This window comes from Salmo salar, chromosome 11 (assembly GCF_965601325.2).
Source record: "Salmo salar chromosome 11, fSalSal1, whole genome shotgun sequence".
Lineage (NCBI taxonomy): Eukaryota > Metazoa > Chordata > Actinopteri > Salmoniformes > Salmonidae > Salmo > Salmo salar.
This window is the reverse complement of record NC_138301.1, coordinates 27,745,247-27,769,180: the sequence shown is the minus strand read 5'-3', so window position 1 is coordinate 27,769,180 and position 23,934 is coordinate 27,745,247. Positions and strand designations below refer to the sequence as shown.

The following is a 23,934-nucleotide window of genomic DNA, read 5'->3' as shown; positions in this document are numbered from 1 at the left end:
CCATGGTCTAGGTCATGCAATAAAACGGAAAAAGATACGTGCTCTAAAAAAGGAAAAAGCAGACATTGCGCTATTACAAGAGACACACCTCTGTGATGCTGAACATGCCAAACTCCGCAGAGCTTGGGTGGGACAGGTGTATTTCTCATCTTTCAAATCAAACAGTAGAGGTACAGCCATACTTATCCATAAGAATGTTCCATTCATAATTGACAAAAACATATCTGATCCGGAGGGGAGATTTATTTTGATATCTGGGTCACTGTATGGGCAACCAATTACTATCTTAAACATATACAGATACTCCTGCTTTCATGTCAAAAATGATAACCCTGTTCAATGAGCATTGCGTTTCCTTTGGCGTGGTGGCCGTAGATTTTAATTGTACCCTCATCCCAACCCTAGACAAATCTTCTCAAGTCCCCACCACAAATTCTAGATCTGCAAAGATGTTGAACTCTCTTACTAAAGAGATGGGACTGATAGATATCTGGAGAGAGACTAATAGCTCATCTATGGACTATACATACTACTCTAATGTCCATAACACCTACTCCCGTATAGATTACATTTTTATCCCAAAGAGTTTAATAAATTCAGCCACGTGTACAATCGGAACCCATAGCACATTCAGATCACGCCTTTGTCCACCTCTGCTTTGACCTCTGCAAAAACATTCCGAGGTCAAAGAGCTGGAAATTAAACACCTCTATGTTATCAAACGAAGCGTTCCATACATTGGTAACTACATGGATAGACAACTACACACAAGACAACAAAGATTCTCCTGTTTCTCCGGCCACAATGTGGGACGGTGCCAAAGTCACACTAAGAGGTCATCTAATTGCATATGCTTCCTCTAAGAAAAAAGCAATGGAAGCACACAGGCTAGATCTTGAGGGAGCTGGAACGCTGTGAAAAAGTACATAAACAATCCCCAGACAGCACCTCCTGGAGTCAACTTAAAGCAGCCATAGCCAAACTGAATTTGGAATATACTCGGGAGATAAAAAAATTGTTTTCTTTACTAAACAGAAATACCATGAGTATAGCAATAGGCCGAGTAGATTTTCTTGCTTACCAATTTTTTTTAAAAGCAGTCAGAGCGTACAATCATGGCTATCCGAACAGCAGAGGACGGGGTCACATATGACCCAAAAGAGCTAAATTTAACTTTTCATGATTTTTACTGCAAACTATATACCTCTGAAAGAAATCATACGGAGGCAGAACTCCACTCCTTCCTAGAGGGATTCTCGCTACCTAAACTATCAGAGACCGGCGGAGAAGATCTCATCTCCCCCTTCACTCCTGAGGAGATCCTGGAGGCAATTACCTCCATGTCACCTAATAAGTCCCCAGGCCCAGATGGATTCCCCAGAGAGTTCTACAAAGCTTTTTGGCCCCAGCTTAGCCCTATTTTCATGCCAATGCTGGAGGATTTTTGCAAAAATGGAGTTCTCCCAGACTCGATGCACACAGCTCGCATTACAGTGTTACTCCAAAAAGATAAGGACCCTATATCCTGCTCGTCCTTCCGGCCCATAAGCTTGTTGGATTTCGACTACAAAATAATTACCAAATTGCTCGCCAAAAGAATAAACACTCTTCTTCCCAAAATGATAAAAGCGGACCAAACTGGATTTATTAGAGACAATTCTGACAACATTCGCCGTCTTTTTGATATTATTGATCAAGTAAATGCACAGAAGACCCCTGTCCTGCTGGCTTCACTGGATGCTGAGAAGGCGTTCAACAGGATGGAGTGGAGCTCTGTTCTTAGTCTTAGAAAAGTTCAATATGGGCCCAAACTTTATTAAATGGATTAAGTCCCTATACTCTCATCCAAATGCCATGGTGACTACTAAGAGACTGAACAGATTCTGACAGATTCCCTTTGGGACGGGGCACAAGACAAGGGTGCCCGCTGTCCCCCCTGCTCTACTTGTTGGGGGCAGAGCCTCTGGCAGAGTTGATAAGGAGCAATCCTTATCAACCCTGAGAAATCCCTCCCATTTTAGACACAATTGCTCAGTATGGCAAGTTTTCAGGATATAAGGTACATTTTAACAAATCCACTGTCTGCCCTCTCAATTTTACATTCACCAGCTCTATGGAGACACTATGTCCATTCCAATGGAAGACACAGGGGTTTCAATACCTTGGGATCTTCATAACACCAGATCTGAATAGCCTTTTCAAGGAAAATTATCTTCCACTCCTGGATTGAATCAAGTACGATCTCCAAACCTGGGTCTCCCTCCCAATTAGCCTTGTCAGAAGAATTAATGTCATCCGTATGAACATCCTCCCTAAACTGAACTATTGATTTCAGATGCTCCCATGCCATCTCCCAGTTTCTTTTTTTAAAACAACTAACCAAAGCATCACCAAATTTATATGGGGCAATAAAAAAACCTAGGATCAAGTTCTCCACTCTATCGAAACCTGATTCTAAGGGTGGTCTTGCCCTTTCCTCCCTTCAATTGTACAACTGGTCTGCCCAAATCCGCAACATGCTAACATGGATCACAAACAGACAAGAGTCAACGTGGATTCAGATAGAAGCCCAATCCTGTGGTTCATTGCCCCTAAGCTCAAATATATTCATGAATAACTTTAGTGAAGTGGGCAACATAGCCAAAACCTTTGTGATTTACAGCACCCTAGTAGTGTGGAGGGACTGTAAGAATACCTGGGCATTTCCTCCCAAATATGTTCTCACTCGCCTATAGCAGGCAACCCAGACTTGCCAAAAGCCCTGAGTGATGCCAACTTTAATTTTTGGCATACTCTAGGAATCAGGACCTTTTCAGACCTGTTTCATCAGAAAACCACTACACTGAAATCCTTTCAAGATCTCTGCAGTGAATTCAATGTGCCAAGATCCCATAAAAAAAAAAATATATCTTCAAATTAGACATGTCATTTCCTCATTTACTTCCAAGAGGAGGTTTAGAGCTCAGCTGAATGAAGTTGAAACCCTTCTTGTCACAGCACAATCCATTAAAGGCTAAATATCTTATATCTATAGACTCCTTTCTGAGAAAGGAGGCTCCTCCTTTACTCCTTTGAAAAGAATCTGGGAAAAGGACCTTGGTCTGACTATCAGTGATGAGTTATGGGGGGAGGTTTGCGACAGGGTATACTGCTCTTCTACTAATGTAAAAATGAAAGAATCTAATTACACATTTTTGTACAAATTTTATTACACTCCAATGAGACTCCATAGAATGAAAACAGACATTTCTCCTAACTGTAAAATATGTACCTCTGAAAGTGGAACCTATATGCATGTATTTTGGAGCTGTAGAGAGATTGCCAGATTTTGGCAATCTATACATACTGTTGCTGTAACGCCCTGGCCATAGAGAGGGGTTTTTTGTTCTTTATTTTGGTTAGGCCAGGGTGTTACATTGGGTGGGCGTTCTATGTTCTGTTTCTATGTTTTTGTATTTCTTTGTTTTGGGCCGTGTGTGGCTCCCAAATCAGGCACAGCTGAAGTTCGTTGCTGTTGATTGGGAGTCACACATAAGTGCATGTTTTTCCGTTGGGGTTTTGTGGGTAATTGTTTCTGTTCAGTGTGTTAGCTGTCAGTACTGTTTAGCTGTCGGTTGTTTCTTGTTTTGTAGTTATATAGTGTTCTTTCTGAATTAAATTATGAACACTAACTCCGCTGCACCTTGGTCTTCTTCCGACGACAGCCGTTACAGTTGCACAGAAAATACTAGATGTACAGTTTGATATGACCCCGTGTATCTAACTTCTTAATGCCCAACAGGACTTTGTTCTTGATCCTGACAGAGAAAATTTGCTGATGACTATTACATACTTTGCTAAGAAATGTATTCTTCTATTGTGGGCCTCTAATACCTCTCCTACATTTAAAATGTGGATTGACCAGATTGTTGACTTTCTCCCTCTTGAAAAGCTCACTTATGACCTCCGCAAGAGACAGCCCAAGTTTGATAGACTCTGGTCTCCACTACTCAACTATATTTCAAATTGGACAGAGTGAATGGGGTGATTAGGGAAACGAGCAGATACATGTTGTGTAAGGTGCGGTAAAAACTAAAAACGAATTATTTGCTCGTCGTCTCAGCTATGGCTGGAAATAGGTAAGAACCTTGATTGTGCTGCTGCAAGTTTTTATATATATTTCTTTTAAATAATTATTCTTAAATTTTTTATTCTTTTCTATTTTTATTAGTTTTTTATTATTATTTTTTTATTATTATTTTATTAAGTCTGTCACATCTGTGAATGTGGAATGTGTTTTGTTGCTTGATTGAAAAACAAGAAAACTTAATAAAACTTTAAAACGAATTGTGACAATACAGCAACAAAATTATATAAAAAGATAAGGACTTCTTTCAATTGGACAGTGGTAGTTGATCTGATTTTTTAAAACATTTTAGTAATTTAGCATACACTCTTATCCAGAGCGACTTACAGTAGTGAGTGCATACATTTTCATACTCCCCCACCCCCTTGGGAATCAAACCCTCACCCCTGGTGTTGCAAGCGCCATGCTCTACCAACTGAGCAACACAGGATTTGAGTTGAGAAATTGAATAGCAAAGAATGATGCATAAGAAGAAAAGCTGGGCCTCCAGATGCTGGTGCAAAGGGGGAAGTGGGTAGTCTGAGACAGATCTAAATAACCAGCAGACCAGCACCGGAATACAGGCATCAGCTCTTTCACAGGTGTCCCAGAGCCAGCTACGTTTGCATAAGTGCTTTTCCCCCCCTTCTCAGATATAATGAAAAACAAGGCAACAGTAAACATGTCGTCCCCCACGAAAGATGCAGCACCCCCATTGGGCCAATTAGTGTAATTTTGTAAATGACGGATCTCTATGGCAAGCCGAATTATTCACCCAAGTTTAGTCAAAATCGGGCCAGTGGTGTCTGAGATATCGCTTGGGTTAGCTAGACTCATATCCCTGAGCATGTGGGCCAAATTTCATCACTCTGAGTCAAACAGATCAAGCGTCTAAGGTTGATGTCCGCGCCCCGTGGAAATCTAATTAGCATAATACATTGCATTGGAAGCGTCTCAATCCACTGCATCTGAGGTGAAAGCTGACAAAGCTAGAGCGGTCAGACCATGAGACATCCCAAAAATCGGTCTTCTCACAAAATCATAGGTAGTGTCCGAAAGTTTTGGCCTACAAACTATTGTTCTGCTCTAGGATGCCCAAGGTCCCCCAGTACCAGTTGAAAAAAATGAATGGATGTACTGTATCTTTGGAGACTGCTTAGTGCGTTAAATACATGTAAAAAAAAAAATATATATACTAATGTTTCCTGATCTTTCTTATATCTCTCAGATATAGGACAGACACTTCAGAACAAACTTCCTTTAGATTTTTTGGGGTGACTATCTGTTGTTCCATGTAGTGAATTTGTTATTCAATGCATTTGTATGGGCTAATAGCAGTAAGGCCAAATAACAACATTCATCAAAACAAATGGTATATATTTGTATATATAGGGTTGAAAAGCGGTAACCCGGTTACGGTTACCGTAACCCCCAACAAACACAATCTTGTTTCGGAGCTCTACGGACAATTCCTTCAACCTCACGGCTTGGTTTTTGCTCTGACACGCACTGTCAACTGTGGGACCTTATATAGACAGGTGTGTGCCATTCCAAATAATGTTCAATCAATTGAATTTACCACAGTTTACCACAGAGTCCAATAAAGTTGTAAAAACATCTCAAGGATGATCAATGGAAACAGGATACACCTGAGCTCAATTTCGAGTCTCATACCGAAGGGCCTTTATTTTTTATAAACTTGCCAAAAATTCTGAAAAACAGTGTTCACTTTGCCATTATGCGGTATTGTGTGTAGATTGCTGATGATTTTTTTTTTATTTAATCAATTTTAGAATAAGGCTGTAACGTAACAAAATGTGGGGGAAAAAAATCAGGGGTCTGAATACTTCCCGAAGGCATTGTATAGCTAGCTACATCTATGGGCTATGTTTTTATGAAATGTGTAATGTGCAGCAGCCTATATCATATGTGTATTGGATAATGACACAATAATTTGGGCTTGGGCTACTGAAATGTATTTAATGTATGGCTCATCAGGCTCTGGTAGCATCAGATTGAATTTTTGATCAAAGCTCTAATCAAATCCAGACAGGCCTATTTATATGCTTTATAAAGACACTTCCGGTTTTGGCGGGGAAATACCATTCCATCCTGAGAATAAAAGTGATTTATTCTCGGGATGGAACATTTGTAAAATACCGGGAAAATATTCAACACTATTCTAGTCTTAAAATTCAAAATCATATAAGAAAAGGATCCTTCTTAAAACAATTCCATATAGCTTAGTAGAATCCCCCCCCCCCCCTCCCTGTTTAGTGCCAAAAATAAGGGTGCCAGGCGTACCGGTTTGAGAGTGTCAAGAATTGCAACTCTGCTGGGTTTTTCCCACTCAACAGTTTCCCATGTGTATCAAGAATGGCTCCACCTAAAGAACATCCAGCCAACTTGACACAACTGTGGGAAGCATTGGAGTCAACATGGGCCAGGATCCCTGTAGAATGCTTTCGACACTTTGTAGAATACATGCCCTGACGAATTGAGGCTGTTCTGAGGGCAAAAGGGGTGCAACTCAATATTAGGAAGGTGTTCCTAATGTTTTGCACACTCAGTGTCTATGTATTTATGTGCCAGACCATGCCCACATTAATGTTTATTGGTCAATAGAGGCCATGTTGTTCTAGATACTAGTCTGGAAAATATTGCATTGAGAGACCTTTGTCCATAGATGCCACATATCAAGTTTCGTGCAGATCGGTCATTCGGTACCAGAAGAGTAGTGTTTTAAGTCTTCTTCACAAAATTCTAAATGGCGGAAAATCCATCATGGCGGACCTTGTGTGTCCTTAAGGTAAAATTGTTCCTTGTGAGGAAAGGGACCTATGTAGCAAATTTTATGACTTTAGGTCAAACGGGGTGAGGGGCGTGACCTTTCAAAACTAGCATTTTGAATCTGTTGTTATAGAGTCACCATCTGGCCAATCTGTGTTTTTGTAAATGCCGGATCTCTATCGCAAGACGCATCGTTCACCCAAGTTGTCAAAGTCGGGCCAATGCTGTCTGAGATATCGCATCTGACTAACGTATGAACGTACTAACGGACGGAGACAGATCCACAGTCCCCTCCCCGATTTCATCATGGGGGACAATGATCTGCTTCTGAAATTAATAAACATTTCTAACATAATATGTTTGATTCACCGCAGTTGGGAATTAAAACCTCTTAGGGATCCCCTACGGCTAGAATCCCGTTAACGGGATCGATTTGACAACATCCGGTAAATTGCAGAGCGCGAAATACAAAAATACTAAATTCGTAATATTAAACATTCATGACGATACATGTGTCTTACATCATTTAAAAGATAAACATCTTGTTAATCCAGCCGCTTTGTCAGATTTCAAAAAGGCTTTACGGCGAAAGCATACCATGCGATTATCTGAGGACAGCACCCTGCATACAAAAGCATGAAAAACATTTTCCAAGTAAACAGATGCATCACGAAAGTCAGAAATAGCGATAAAATAAATCGCATACCTTTGAAGATCTTTATCTTTTCGCAATCCCAAAGGTCTCAGTTACACAATGAATGGTCGTTTTGTTCGATAAAGTTCTTCTTTATATCCCAAAAATGTCAGTTTATTTGGCGCGTTTGATTCAGAAATACACCGGTTCCAACTCGCCCAACATGCCTACAAAGGATCTAATAAGTTACCTGTAAACTTGGTCCAAACATTTCAAACAACGTTTCTAATCCAACCTCAGGTACCCTAAAATGTAAATAATCGATAAAATTTAAAAGGGAATAAACTGTTTCCAATACCGGAGAAAAACAACGAGGAACACGCTCTCATTCACATGCACCAAAAGACTAGAGTCCACCTGAGTGACACTTAGAAAGAATACGACTACTTCTTCATTTATCAAAAAGAAAACATTGAACAATTTCTAAAGACTGTTGACATCTAGTGGAAGCCATAGGAACTGCAATCTGGGTCCTAATAATTTGGGTTTCCCATAGAAACTCATTGGAAAAATCCAATGACCTCAACAACAACAAAAAATCCTGGATGGATTGTCCTCGGGGTTTCGCCTGCCAAATTAGTTATGTTATACTCACAGACATTATTTTAACAGTTTTAGAAACTTTAGCGTGTTTTATAGTTTACTTTGGGCACCTCAGTCATTCAAACTTCCGAATACTGCCCCCTAGCCTTAAGAAGTTTTTAAGGTAAGTTTTCTACAAGTATTACACTAGTTAAACATGGGTCAAAGTTAAGCATGAGACTTCACGGTATGGTGTTCATTAATGAGGAACTGAAACTCCTCTGGGAGTAACATAACCCCCCCCCCCCCGGTAATACTATGAGAGCATCTGAGCCGTGTGACAAATAACAAATAAACCTTCACTAAATCAATTGTTAATCAAAAGAAGCAATACTTAACTGTAAACTTTATATACATGTAAAAAATATATATAATAAAGGGTATAGGAGAAAGCAAGTAGAGAGAGAGACAGAGAGACAGACAGAGACAGAGAGAGAGAGAGAGAGAGAGAGAGAGAGAGAGAGAGAGAGAGAGAGAGAGGTTTTCCTTGACTCGGGAAAGGGAGGGTAGGTAAGCTCTGACCTTTCATTCTGTCCATTATAATTGAATGCAGTAAAGAGTAGCGAGAACTCGACCATATAATCAGCCTATTGTCTTTTACCTATCACACCTCCTTCACACAGCCACTGGACTTTTCCATCAAGTGCTTTCACCACAGACTTGAGAAGTAGTGAAGCATTTTACAAATACTGTAACAGGCTCATTATAATATATTTTGTATCTTCAGGAGTAGGCTACATGTAAAATGACATCATGGATCAGGTTTACTGAGATCAGTCGACAACTGGTAGTATAATTCCCAAACTACTATAATAACCCTACAATATAACTACTACAATCAGCCCTGATGGACCATGAATGTGTCTGATTTAGTCTGGGTTGTCTCAGCTGAGAGAGTGGAAGAATGTGTGACAGGTCTGTGTAAAATTCTTGGGAACTGGCCTGGATGAGGACAGAACCTGTAGCTTTGACCATAGAATACAATCAACATTGTTAGTGTTAATTCTTAACGGGCTACAGCCCCAAGGCAGAAAAGTTAACTATAATTTACAGCAGACAAACAGAGGACAATAAAAGTGTGATTAGTAACAGGGAGAGGTGTGAGGATTCCCTGTCCTGAGAGAGCAGGTCAGTTTCTGTGGCGGTCTATAGTTCTGAATGAAAGGGGGTTTAACACACTGAATAACATTTTAATGACAAGTAGTGTGAAGCTACATAGCAATTATGTGAGAGAGAGAGGGAGAGAGAGAGAGCGTGTGAGAGAGACAGAAAGCGAGAGAGAGACAGAGGGTCTGCTATATAAATGGATGGAAAGTGGTGTTTGGGGAAAAACATGCAACATTGTAAAATCCATGTACACAACAAGTGTGCGGTTAAAATGGGCAAAAAACACAGACTTCTTTCCACAGGGCAGCTTGAGCCCCACCCTCTTCAACATATACTGTATATCAACGAATAGTCTTCCAGCGCCGAGAGAGATGGCCACCTCGCTTCACGTTCTTAGGAAACTATGCAGTATGTAGTTTTTTTTGTATTAGTTCTTACACTGTTACCCCAGGAAATCTTAAGTCTTATTACATACAGCCGGGAGGAACTATTGGATATAAGAGCAACGTCAACTTACCAACATTATGACCAGGAATACAACTTTCCCGAAGCGGATCCTCTGTTTGGTCCAACACCCAGGACAATGGATCGGATCCCAGCAGGCGACCCAAAACAACGGTGCCGCAGAAGGGGCAGACGGAGTGGTCTTCTGGTCAGGCTCTGTAGACGGGCACATCGCCCACCGCTCCCGAGTATACTACTCGCCAATGTCCAGTCTCTTTACAACAAGGTAGATGAAATCCGAGCAAGGGTTGCCTTCCAGAGAAACATCAGAGATTGTAACATTCTCTGTTTCATGGAAACATGGCTCACTTGTGATACGTTATCAGAGTTGGTACAGCCACCTGGTTTCTTCACGCATCTCGCCGACAGAAACAAACATCTCTCTGGTAAGTAGAAGGGCTGGGCTGTATGCCTTATGATTAACGAGTTGTGGTGTGATCATAACAACATACAGGAACTCAAGTCCTTTTGTTCACCTGACCTAGAATTCCTTACAATCAAATGCCGACCGCATTATCAACCAAGAGTATTCTCTTCGATTATAATCACAGTCGTGTTTATCCCGCCCCAAGCAGACACCTCGACGGCCCTGAAAGTACTTCATTTGACTCTATGTAAACTGGACACCACATATCCTGAGGCTGCATTTATTGTAGCTGGGGATTTTAACAAGGCTAATCTGAAAACAAGGCTCCCTAAATTTTATCAGCATATCGAATGCGCGAACCGGGCTGGCAAAATTCTGGATCATCGTTACTCTAACTTCCGCGATGCATACAAAGCACTCCCTCGCCCTCCTTTTCGGCAAATCTGACCATGACTCGATTTTGTTGCTCCCAGCCTATAGACAGAAACTAAAACAGGAAACGCCCGTGCTCAGGTCTGTTCAACACTGGTCCGACCAATCTGATTCCACGCTTCAAGATTGCTTCGATCATGTGGACTGGGATATGTTCTGGATAGCGTCGAACAACAACATTGATGTATAGGCAGATTCGGTGAGCGAGTTTATCAACAAGTGCATCGGTGATGTTGTACCCACAGCAACTATTAAAACCTTCCCCAACCAGAAACCGTGGATTGATGGCAGCATTCGCGCAAAACTGAAAGCGCGAACCACTGCTTTTAATCAGGGCAAGGTGACCGGAAACATGACCGAATACAAACAGTGTAGCTATTCCCTCCGCAAGGCAATCAAACAAGCTAAGCGCCAGTATAGAGACAAAGTAGAGTCACAATTCAATGGCTCAGACAGAAGGGGTATGTGGCAGGCTCTACAGTCAATCTCGGACTACAAAAAGAAAACCAGCTCCGTCGTGGACCCCGATGTCTTGCTCCCAGACAAACTAAACAACTTCTTTGCTTTCTTTGAGGACAATACAGTGCCACAGACACGGCCCGCTACCAAAACCTGCGGGCTCTCCTTCACCGCAGCCAACGTGAGTAAAACATTTAAAGTTGTTAACCCTCGCAAGGCTGCCGGCCCAGACGGCATCCCTAGCCGCGTCCTCAGAGCATGCGCAGACCAACTGGCTGGTGTGTTTACAGACATATTCAATCAATCCCTATCCCAGTATGCTTTTCCCACATGCTTCAAGAGGGCCACCATTGTTCCTGTTTCCAAGAAAGTTAAGATAACTGAGCTAAACGACTATCGCCCTGTAGCACTCACTTCCGTCATCATGAAGTGCTTTGAGAGACTAGTCAAGGAGCATATCACCTCCACCCTACCTGACACCCTAGACCCACTAATTTGCTTACCACCCCAATAGGTCCACAGACGACGCAATTGCAATCACACTGTACACTGCCCTAACCCATCTGGGCAAGAGGAATACCTATGTAAGAATGCTGTTCATCGACTACAGCTCAGCATTTAACACCATAGTACCCTCCAGACTCGTCATTAAGCTCGAGACCCTGGGTCTCAACCCCGCCCTGTGCAACTGAGTCCTGGACTTTCTGACGGGACGCCCGCAGGTCGTGAGGGTAGGAAACAACATCTCCACCCGCTGATCCTCAACACTGGGGCCCCACAAGGGTGCGTTCTCAGCCCTCTCCTGTACTTCCTGTTCACCCATGACTGTGTGGACATGCACGCCTCCAACTCAATCATCAAGTTTGCAGACGACACTACAGTGGTAGGCTTGATTGCCAATAACAACGAGACGGCCTACAGGGAGGAGGTGAGGGCCATCTCGGAGTGTGGTGTCAGGAAAAAACCTCACACTCAACGTCAACAAAACAAAGGAGATGATCGTGGACAGGAAACAGCAGAGAGAGCACCCCCCTATCCACATCGACGGGACAGTAGTGGAGAAGGTGGAAAGTTTTAAGTTCCTCGGCGTACACATCACGGACAAACTGAAATGGTCCACCCATACAGACAGCGTGGTGAAGAAGGGGCAACAGTGCCTCTTCAACCACAGGAGGCTGAAGAAATTTGGCTTGTCACCAAAAACACTCACAAACTTTTACAGATGCACAATCGAGAGCATCCTGTCGGGCTGTATCACTGCCTGGTACGCAAACTGCTCAGCTCACAACCGTAAGGCTCTCCAGAGGGTAGTGAGGTCTGCACAACGCACCACCGGGGGCAAACTACCTGCCCTCCAGGACACCTACACCACCCGATGTCACAGAAGGCCAAAAAGATCATCAAGGACAACAACCGCCCGAGCCACTGCCTGTTCACCCCGCTATCATCCAGAAGGCGAGGTCAGTACAGGTGCATCAAAGCTGGGACCGGGAGACAGCTTCTATCTCAAGGCCATCAGACTGTTAAATAGCCATCACTAACACTGAGTGGCTGCTGCCAACATACTGACTCAAATCTCTAGCCACTTTAATAATACAAAATTTGATATAATAAATGTATCACTAGTCACTTTAAACAATGCCACTTTATATAATATTTATATACCCTACATTCCTCATCTCATATCTATATACTGTACTCGATACCATCTACTGCATCTTGCCTATGCCGCTCGGCCATCGCTCATCCATATATTTATATGTACATATTCTTATTCATTCCTTTACACTTGTGTGTAAAAGGTAGTTGTTGTGAAATTGTTAGATTACTTGTTAGATATTACTGCATAGCCGGAACTAGAAGCACAAGCATTGCGCTACACTCGCATTAACATCTGCTAACCATGTGTATGTGACCAATACAATTTGATTTGAACAATTTGAATTGTCGAGGGCACAAGAACATTCTTCAGCACCCAACCTCACCTACTAGAATTTCAGTCAAATGTCTACTGATGATCTGGTGCTTCTGTCCACAACCAAAGAGGGCCTACAGCAGCACATAGATCTTCTGCACAGATTCTGTCAGACCTGGGCCCTGACAGTGAATCTCATTATGACAAAAATAATGGTGTTCCAAAAATGGTCCAGTTGCGTGAATCACAAAAACAAATTCCATTTAGACACCATTGCCCTAGAGCACACAAACTATACCTACCTCGGGCTAAACATCAGCACCACAGGTAACGTCCACAAAGCTGTGAACGATCTGAAAGACAAGGCAAGAAGGGCCTTTAAAAGGAACATAAAATTAATTATCCCAATTAGGATCTAGCGAAAAATACTTGAATCAGTTATAGAACCCATTGTCCTTTATGGTTGTGAGGTCTGGGGTCCGCTCACCAACCAATAATTCACAAAATGGGAAAAACACCAAATGTACAAATTCGAACACTAAATAACGCATGCAGAGCAGAATTAAGACAATACCTGCTAATTAACAAGATCCAGAAAAGAGCCGTTAAATTCTAGCACCACCTAAAAGGAAACGATTCACAAACCTTCCATAACAAAGCCATCATCTACAGAGAGATGAACCTAGAGAAGAGTCCCCTCTTCTTATGAGAAATAAAGTACTTGAGTATTTGAACTGACATCAATAATTTATCTTTAACCAGAGATCAAATTTTTTCCAATTCTGTAAAACTATTTGGTCAAAAAAGACAATGTTAATTTGCCTTGACTCTAGTGTTCCATTTGTACATGTGCATTTGCAGGACACAATTAAAAATAAACCAAACCAAACCAAGCATTGCACTGTTCTGCTCCCGAAATTCCCTTTGCCCTCCTTGTCCCACAAATTCTAAATGGACTGGTTGACTGAAGTAGGAAAATATGTGTTCCAACAATGAGCTGCAGTTTTGGAATAATTGAGTCACTGACACACTGCTCGCTTAACCCAGAAGCCAGCCGCACCAATATGTCAGAGGAAACACGTGCATGCGCCCGGCATGCCACAGGAGTCGCTAGAGCGCAATGGGACAAGGACATCCCGGCCAGCCAAACCCTCCTCTAACCAGGACAACGCTGGGCCAATTGTGCGCTGCCAGTGGTGGAAATTACAACTTTATGTTATTCACATTGCTCTATATTAGAATGTATTCTTATATTAGTACTTTCACACTCTGTCTGTTCTTCTGAGAGGAGCCTCTGAGGCTTAACGCTGACAGTTGATTTACGATGCCTTGGTGATAAAACCTAAAGACTGCATTCCATGATTAGTGCCTGTGTGAAATGTTGGCCTGTCTGCCAGGGACAGGCAAACCCTCCCTCCAGTTTATTTCTCCCACATCGCAGATGAACTGGACTTCATAATTTGAGGGAAGGACCTAGTGTCCTATGTTGCATTAGTATTTCTGTATAAACAAGTAGTAAATGACCTAGAGACAGAAACCTGTCGCAATGTAAATCTTGCTGTCTGTTGCTTGATAGCACAATGTACCTTCGTATAATTCTACACATCTGTTGTTTGTAATGAACATTCAGGAGGATGTACTTTGCTATAAAGAGCTATAACCCAAATCTGTTCGTTGGGCTCTCAGCAATCACTTAACACCATGCCAAAACCGGACCAGCGCGTGCGTCCGCAAATTGATTTTGTCCCCCCACACCAAACGCGATCACGACACACAGGTTGAAATATCAAAACAAACTATAAACCAATTATGCTAATTTGGAGACAGGTCGAAAAGCATTAAACATTTATGGCAATTTAGCTAAATAGCTTGCAGTTTCTAGCTAATTTGTCCTATTTAGTTGGCTTGCTGTTGCTAGCTAATTTGTCCTGGGATATAAATGTTGAGTTGTTATTTTACCTGAAATGCACCAGGTCCTCTACTCCGACAATTAATCCACACATAAAATAGTCAACCGACTTTAAATGGCGATTGTCATCTAACTTTCATAATAATGTGCATTAGCACAACCGACCGACCGACCTCAGTAAATCTTTCAATCAACCACGTGGGTATAACCAATGAGGAGATGGGTATATGCTTCTAAAAGCCAATGAGGAGATGGGAGAGGCAGGACTTGCATCGGGTTCAGCGTCACAAACAGAAGCAACTTCCATTTTAGAGCTTGGCAATGCAGATGCTCGTTGGTGCGTGCGAGCAGTGTGGGTGCAATGATGGAATAACATGTATGCGTAAATTTATTTTGCAACGCTCACGCACGCGACGCATCCGGTTTGGGTAGCGTGTAACTTAAGGGTGGTTATTGACCAGCTCCATTGTTGCAATAATTAATAATCACATGTGTTTGTTTTTAATATATCTAAAAGTCTCTTTCCTTTGAATCAGAAATACTCCATGACACGCCTCATGGGTCTCCCGGTCACGGCTGGCTGCGACACAGCGTGGGCTCGAACCCGGATCTGTAGTGACACCTCTAGCACTGCGATGCAGTGCCTCAGCCCGCTGCACCACTCGGGAGGCCCATTTGGTCATCATTTAAGGTTAGGGTTATGCACTGCTAGCATTTAGAATTTGTTAGCCTAGGCTACTACCCCCCCTAAACATAGACAGGTTCCACACTGAAAATATGCTGAAACTTTTGCTTGATAAAGACAAAGAGCGTATTTCCATCAGAATCATTGAGCCTAGGCCTACTCACTAAACACATGTCCTGGCCATAATTCCTCACCATGTAGAGTTGTTCATCCATTTGGAAAATTCTAAGGAACTCACATAATAAACTAAATCGAATGTCTGTGTATTGAAAAGATTTTGGTTTGTATCCTTGAAAAATGTGTCTTTCAACTTGCCAAATTGAGCCCTGTTTCAAATGATCACTCTTTGAGAACAACTGTTCCAGACCTGAGATGCGAATCACTTCGCACTATTCTGTTATCTTTTATTCTGTTATATTACATCATGTTTTTTTACTATAAAATAGGTGTCGAGTGTAATAAGGGCTTAGGAAAAATGAGCATGTTGTCTGCTAAATTAAATAAATAAGGATATGCCATTGCACAGCCATAGACTACCTTTTTGAAGAATGTCTTCGACGATATAATATAACCAGTTGTTATTACAGTGTCAATAAATTAATCTTAAACGGCACCTGTTTTTTTATTGACTGAATACATTAAAGGCAATTTAGCAATTAGGATTCGTTATCTGTAACATTCTGATAAATTAGGCATTGTTGCTCACTGTTGGCATATAGTGTAGATAAATACGCACATATTTTTTCTAGTGCCGCCCTTGTTCTAAAAATAGCTTATTTTATTTTGAGTACTCCAGAAAAAAATCATGAGGGTACTCAAACAGAAGGTCAAATTCCCATCCCTAGTTCCCTCAGCAAGCTGGTCCTGGGGCTCTGTTCACAAACCCAAAAGACCCCACGGAGCCTCAGGACAGAAACACAATTAGAGAAAACAAAAATATACTTGACACATTGAAAAGAACTAACCAAAAAACAAAGCAGAATACCAGACCACGGTGACATCGGCAAACTTAATGATGGTGTTGGAGTCTGGCCATGCAGTCATGAGCGAACAGGGAGTACAGGAGGGGACTGAGCACGCACCCCTGAGGTGCCCCTGTGTTTAAAAGTGCCTCAAAGTACAAATAATTGATAGATTTTTTTGGTGTGTTCTCTGTTAAATGTTTGCTCAGCCCACATGCTCTAAGGAAAGCTTTGACTTCCGACTCAGTGGGCATAGCCTTGCTATTGAGAGGCCACCATAGGCAGACCTGGCTCTCGAGAGAAGAAAGGCTATGTGCACACTGCCCACAAAAAGAGATGGAATGTGAGCTGCACTTTCTAACCTCCAGCCAAATGTATGACCATATAAGATACACATATTTCCCTCAGATTACACAGACCCACAAAGAATTTGAAAACAAAATGTTTTTTGATCGACTCCCATATCTATTAGGTGAAATACCACGGTGTGCCATCACAGCAGCAATATTTGTGACCTGTTGCCACAAGAAAAGGACATGTGAAGCACAAAAAACAATGTAAATACAACCCATATTTATTTTCCCTTTTGTATTTCAACTATCTGCACATTGCACAAATGTCTCTATTATTTTACTGTTAATTTCAGATTTTTTATTTCACTTTTGTTTATTATCTATTTCACTTGCTTTGGCAATGTAAACATATGGTTCCCATGCCAATAAAGCCCTTTGAATTGAATTGACAGAGAGAGGAGAGGGACAGAGGGAGCAAAACACACACACACAGAGAGACAGAGAGAGACAGAGAGAGACAGAGAGAGAAAGACAGAGACAGAGAGACAGAGAGACAGAGAGAGAGAGAGAGAGAGAGACACTACCTTCGTCATGGACTCCAGCTGTCTATGCTTGTTTTCATTGGCTATCTGTAGCAGCCTCATCCTCTCCTCCAGCTCCCCCTGCTCGGCCTGCTGTTTCTGCCTGAGCTCCCTGCGCCGTAGCCTGGCCTCACGGTGCGGAGAGGGCAGTCCCAACCTCAGCAGCTGGATGCATGTTTGGATGGCTGGGAGGGGAGGGGAGGAGAGTCAGATAAAGAAAGGCTGGCTGCTTTATCTAATGCAGCGCTCTCACATCCTGATAAACACACAGCTGGGCCAGAGTGGTGTGAGTGTAAGTTCCTCTGAGATTTGAAATAAACCCTAATGTGGTGAGAAAAAAGCTGTGCTGTTTACATAATATGTTAAGATGGTGGTGAGGAATTGGTCACTTTACCTTGAATCCATTCTTGTTTCCTCTTCTTATCCGATGCGCTGATCTCAAAGCTTTTGTCGCTGCACTTGACTATAAAGAGGCATTTCTTCCCCTCCTTGTCTGGTAGAGACTGCAGAGAGAACAAGACGTCACACACTCACTGCACACTTCCTTGTGTTGACCCCATTAACCCTCTAGAGTTTGATGAAACATTGAATTTGTGACTCATTTCAGGAAACTAGGCGTATGTTGCGTGTCACTACTTCACAGGAGAGCCATATGAACGTATTTTTTATTAAAATGCATTTTTTTGTCAGAAATGCCTTCTGGAACATGGGAACTTTCATGTGCCTTAATAACAAACTTGTGGGCCTCCCGAGTGTGCCACTTGAGATTCTGGGTATGAGTCCAGTCTCTGTCGCAGCCGGCCGTGACCGGGAGACCAATGGGGCGGTGCACAATTGGCCCAGCGTCGTCCGGGTTAGGGGAGGGTTTGGCCGGCAGGGGTATCTTTGTCCAATCGCGCACTAGCGACTCCTGTGGCGGGCCAGGCACAGTGCACGCTGACACGGTCGCCAGGTGTGCGGTGTTTCCTTCGACACATTGATGTGGCTGGCTTCCGGGTTAAGCGGGCATTGTGTCAAGAAGCAGTGCGGCTTGGTTGGGTTGTGTTTCGCAGGACGCACGGCTCTCGACCTTCGCCTCTCCCGAGTCCGTACAGGAGTTGCAGCGATGAGATAAGACTGTAACTACCACAAAATTACCACAAAATTGGGTAGAAAAAAGGGGTAAAAAAATTATAATAATAAAAAACTAAACAAACATTTACAAGCTTGTACGCCATCTGTAAATACTAAAAGAATTGTTAAATTACGAGCCTAGTTGGTTTAGCCACCGAAAAAGACAGGAACGTTCCCGCTAGCCATGATTGGCTGAGATAATGGATGGGCTGGACATGCCGAGAGATGAGTTCGGATTGGTCTGCCATGTAGCATGATTCTGTCTATAACATGAGCTGGTCAGAATGTGTAGGTAATCCTTTCTAACACAGCTTTATATCATGTAGTAGTAGAAATGCAAAGGTGTTACTCTCCACTTTCTTGAGGAACGAGTTTTGAAATCAGTGGAATGCGGACGCTACAGACGTTTTCGTGAAAATACAGTTTTTTCGGGATGTTTCATGGTCTGACAAACACCACTCTAGCCCTGAGATACGGAAGGGAAATGTCGGTGGATTGAGACACAGCCCATGCAAAAAAACATATCTCTAACTTAAACAGATAGATTTTGATGGGGATTGTTTTATTATGTTAATTACATTTACGTGGGGCCGCGGAAATCGTAGGCTATGGGTTAACAATGCCAAAGGAAGCTGGTTAACAAAGGTGGGCTAGCATGCATTCCAACGCTCCACACAATTTATTTAGGAGTTAAATGATAGCATTAAGAGTGACCAATGGAATAATACATTGTTATTACCTCCACACAACAGTTGCGGTCCAGCAAAATGTCTCCCTTCTTGTCAGTGAGGTCCTCACTCACATAGTATGACATAGAGTTTGGTCCAAGCACAAACCAGCGCTCTGTCCAATTTTTCCTTTTGTGGCCTTTTTTCATCATGTAGCCCTTCAGGAAAAAATACATGAATCTATCACACTCAAGATTGTAATATCTTATCTATATCTATTTTCTTGTTACCCCCAGCAGAGGTCTGAAAGAGGTCAGTGTAGAGTAGACAGTCACTGTGTCCCAAATAGCACCCTATTCCCTATGTAGTGCAGTACTTTTGAACAGAGCCCTATGGGTTCTGGTTAAAAGTATTGCACTACATAGGGAATATGGTCCTATTTGGGATGCATAAAGTGTAGTGAGAGAGGGTACCGCAGGCGAACCTGTCTGAGAACATCCAGTATGAGCTCCTGGAAGACCTCAGAGATGCCCATGGACAGGGTCTGGCGGTTCATGCCCTTACTGAAGTGGCCCATGCCAACCAGCTCTATCAGCTCCCAGGCACTCAGGCATTGCTGCTTCCTGTTCAACATGAGCTTGTAATCATCAAACCTCTCCTGATTCCAAATGCCTCCCATGGCCTCCATCAGCTTCCGCAGGAAGTACTCAATCTGGAGGGGGGAGGAGAGGAGGGAAGGACACAGCGAGTCAGTCCTGTGGTATGAATGGGAATTATTTTAACTGGAAGAGCATAATTACTGCTGAACAAATAAGATATGTATGTGTATTAGAGGTGTTGTCTTGTCTCTCACTTCCTCTGTGATGATGACCAGTGGGTACCTGTCTTCAGACAGGAAGTTGAAGATGCACCAGACCTTGAAGGCGTCATCATTGGAGATGAGAAGATGGCTCATGTTGATGTTTTTCTTGAAACACAGTGTCCAGCACACATTGTTGAACTCCAGTATGTCAAAGTTATCCCTAACCTGTAATTAACATAAACAAAGCCAACATTTACGCAAAACAGAACAAAACAACTTCCCCTATTTTTAGTCAACATACTGTAAGTAAGGGCAATAAGATTAGAAAGGGTCAGTAGTAGCCTAATATTTCTCTGCCCTACGTTTTAGCCCACAGGATGTGAAGTACAAACATAATGTTCTTCGTCTCTTCATTTCAATTCAAGTCAGATTCCGGAGGAGAAAGGCAAGGAAATAGTCCCCAAGTACAAATAGCGCTAGGACTAAAGCAGTTTACTAATTGACATCAGTGTTAGTGTTATTGCTATGGAAACAGTTGGCAAGCCTTGCAAGTCTACAGATGTGGGCTACATCTGATGGTCTGCCAACTAGAGAACTGAGGACAAAAACTTTGAAGATCACTTCTTGCTTTATCACTGGTGTTTACAAAGTCAGTGCATTCATTACCAATGGCTGACTGCTTGAATATTAAAAAGGACATGAGTAATTATTATCTCTCCGATGCCAATAGATGGGCCTTTAAAATCTTCCTTCCCATGCACTGCCGAAGTCATAATAAAACTCCTTGTATGCTATTTTTTTATCTCACTCGAGTCGTGTTCTGATTATGAGTCGGTCTCTATAAATTTGCTATCACAAAAAGGCTCCCAAGCCCCAAAAAGTTTGAGAACCCCTGCAATACGTGTAACAACAAGGTGTTTACCAATCAGATTGTGAAGCTTTTCTAGAAAACAGACTCAGCGAAAACCAAAGACTCTGCATCATGCAATCATCATGTTCTGGAATAGATCTACAGTAGTGTGCGTATTAACCCTTCACTTCTAAATGCAATGTATGACACAGGAGGAAATGGGAGTAGCTGATGTAAGCTGAATGGACGTTTGTTTTGAAACGAAGGCTATATTTTCTTTTACTCATTGCAGTAATTTTCAGCACACATGGTTTTTTCTTTCGATAACTCACAATGGTGGGTCTCACACCTCCTTGATGGCTGTGAAACAGAAAGATTCTGCCACTCACACAGTAGACATACCAGAACAATGGCAGCCTTGTTCAAGGTCAAACAAATCCTGCTTGCTCCATTTATTTCTCAAAAACCAATACATTTTAATACAGGTGACATGCATAATATGGGTGACATGCATATCTTAAAAACTAAGATAAATACTGAAAATAGCAATAACGCTCATCATATTATGAGCAAGGAAAATTATATACAGAAAAACATTGATTTAAACAATTTTTCTAAAGGCACCCATAAAACACTTCCCATTAAGTCTTATCATCCACTATGGGGATACGGCACTCCAAAGTTACACCTCATACTCAGGGATCTGTCGACCTAGATGCCATTCTAGTGGTTCTATTTCTATGGACCCAACACCCTGATGAAATCACCAAACGTAGCCCTCCACTAACAGACCCACTGAGGTGAGGAGACAGGATAATGCAGGTGCTCAGCAACACCTGACTGCAATGTCGGTTTGACATTTTACTGCATTGTTAGGAGCTAGTAGCTGCACCTGCTATAACATCTGCCAAACTGTGATCAGATAAACTTTGATTTGAAGTCTGCCAACTCCTTGTCACTTAAATTAATTTTATTTATTTAAGAACAAATTCTTATTTTACAATGACGGCCTATCTCAGCCAAACTCTCCCCGGTTGTGATACAGCCTGGGATCGAACCAGGGTCTGTAGTGACGCCTCTAGCACTGAGATGCAGTGCCTTAGACCGCTGCGCCACTCAGGAGCCCACTTAGACTGCTGCGCCACTTGGCATGACAATGAGCAATGGAGTTGGAAAGAGCACAAACAAATCTAGGACCAGGCTAGGTGCTCTTACTGCTCACCTTGTCCAGTATGAATCTATTGAGGTAGGGCATGTAGCCCTGGTTGGACACAGGGCCCTCATCGTCATCCTTAAAATGCTCCTCCAGTGCCACCGGGTCATGGGGTACCTTCATCACGGTGCACAGGTTATGAGAGAGCACCTGTAGAGCCACATTCAGATCAGTCATGCAGTCAGGGAAACCGTTGCTGTCATAGTAATATCATTCACCAGATATTTCCCCCCAATGCTCAGAAGCATTTTATACAGGCTATGCACAATGAGTCTGGGGGTGAGGTTACTGTCATACTGTTGGTATTCACTGGGCATAGTAGAGAGATGATGCTACAGTAATATTGGGGGGCCAAGGGATATCAAAAAGATTCCTCATACAAGTGGGCATCATGCTCCCATTAACACAATTACATGGTGATTTTTCAAAAGGACCTCTGTTTAGTCTAAAATCACATTGACATGCATGACTAAACATGTGTTGCTGTCAGTTCAAGCATCACTGCCCAAGCATTAGTTCTGATCCTTCCTGGAAACATTTTTAAATAGTGTGTTGAAAAGGTCCCTGTTGAGATGTAGAGTGAAGTAAATATATCAAAATAAATCTTATGATATTTATAAACAAGCCACTCATGAACATCTATAATCTAGACAAACGGAACAGACTGGACTGTCTGAAAAATAATAATGGATGGTTGACAACATTTCCCAGCCAGTCAGGATGTTCACTATGCAGTGTTGTAATAGCTCAGGTGGAATTTGGGTGCTAAATGAAAGGTGAAAAGACTACATTTCCAGATATCGAAAATGCTTATTTTATGGATGTCTAAAGTATGTATATACGTCTATGATTGGTTCAGATGTTGTATAGTCCGGACCAAAAATCAACGTCCTTGGATGTTGAAATCAAGACCGGTATGGACTGCACCAAAAAACACACACAAATAAATACAGTCAGTCCAGACAGCACCAAAAAAACGGTCCAAAAAAATACGTCCAAAAGACGTTGAGGTCGGTAAATGTTTAGTGGAGTGTCTTCATCAGAGCCTGGCTGGTACACAGACCACCAGGCAGACAGACAGACCCAGACAGGAAAACAAGACCTAGCCTTCCAAAGCAGTGCCCCTTGCCTTTTACAATCTCAACACTCTTACTGTAGATTCTGTCCAAATGACCGAATATCGCGTGTAAAGCAAGATTATCATCAAGGCATGCATGTCCCACATTCATGGGTATCTGTCAATCAACAAAGGCTATTTCCATAGAACCATTGTTATTCCTGTTTTTGTGAGAAAAGGCTAGACATAGACATGAGTAAGAGAAAATACTACTGATATAAGCAGAAACTGAGTAGCCTGTGAGTTGAGGGACAGCAGAAGTTTGTCTTTACTTTGCTGTCGATGTTGCCGACTGAATTATCACTTGGCAGTTGACACAAAATTCCCTAATGTGAGGGAAGCGAAGCAACACATAAAAGTATAGTGTATAGTGAATTATACATGGTCAAATCTTTTTTTTCTCCAACTGATCAGAACTTTTGTTTGGGTCTGATATTCGGATCAGCAACACGAGAAAATATTCCACGGTTAGAATTAATTTAGATTTAGGTTAATTTATCAAAAAGCAAACAATCGTTAATTTTACTTCATTATGAAATAATACTGTAGGCCTACTAACTACGCTTTAAAGCCTACCTTAAGCTGTGATTTGGACACTTTCCCACTTTGATCCACGTCCAAGGCTGTGAATGCGTGCCATATCGACTTCAGAAATTCATCCCGTAGTAGTCCCATGTTCGTAGTCCCTGGTGCGCTCGATGTCAAAGTAAAACTGCAACTTTTTTCAGACACTGACACATAAGACAGTCACGTGATCGAGTGTCGCAGCAGGAAACTGAGACGGTT

At 42.2% G+C, this 23,934-nt stretch overlaps 1 protein-coding gene across 2 annotated transcripts in view; it reads right to left on the bottom strand.

The window, feature by feature from the left end:
- Window positions 1-23,878, bottom strand: part of LOC106562355 (switch-associated protein 70) — a 32,161-nt gene extending 8,283 nt beyond the window's left edge. Inside the window, exons 1-7 of one of the 2 annotated variants that reach the window (XM_014127182.3) lie at window positions 23,725-23,878; window positions 22,041-22,181; window positions 20,020-20,193; window positions 19,651-19,878; window positions 19,238-19,384; window positions 17,780-17,888; window positions 17,389-17,570 (exon numbers count right to left, since the gene is read on the bottom strand). In XM_014127182.3, the coding sequence (XP_013982657.1) occupies window positions 17,389-17,570; window positions 17,780-17,888; window positions 19,238-19,384; window positions 19,651-19,878; window positions 20,020-20,193; window positions 22,041-22,181; window positions 23,725-23,823 (1,080 nt within the window). In that variant the 5' untranslated portion in view covers window positions 23,824-23,878. The remainder of the gene's footprint in view (window positions 1-17,388; window positions 17,571-17,779; window positions 17,889-19,237; window positions 19,385-19,650; window positions 19,879-20,019; window positions 20,194-22,040; window positions 22,182-23,724) is intronic. The other variant, XM_014127183.2, reaches the window with a different exon arrangement.
- Window positions 23,879-23,934: the final 56 nt, after the last annotated feature.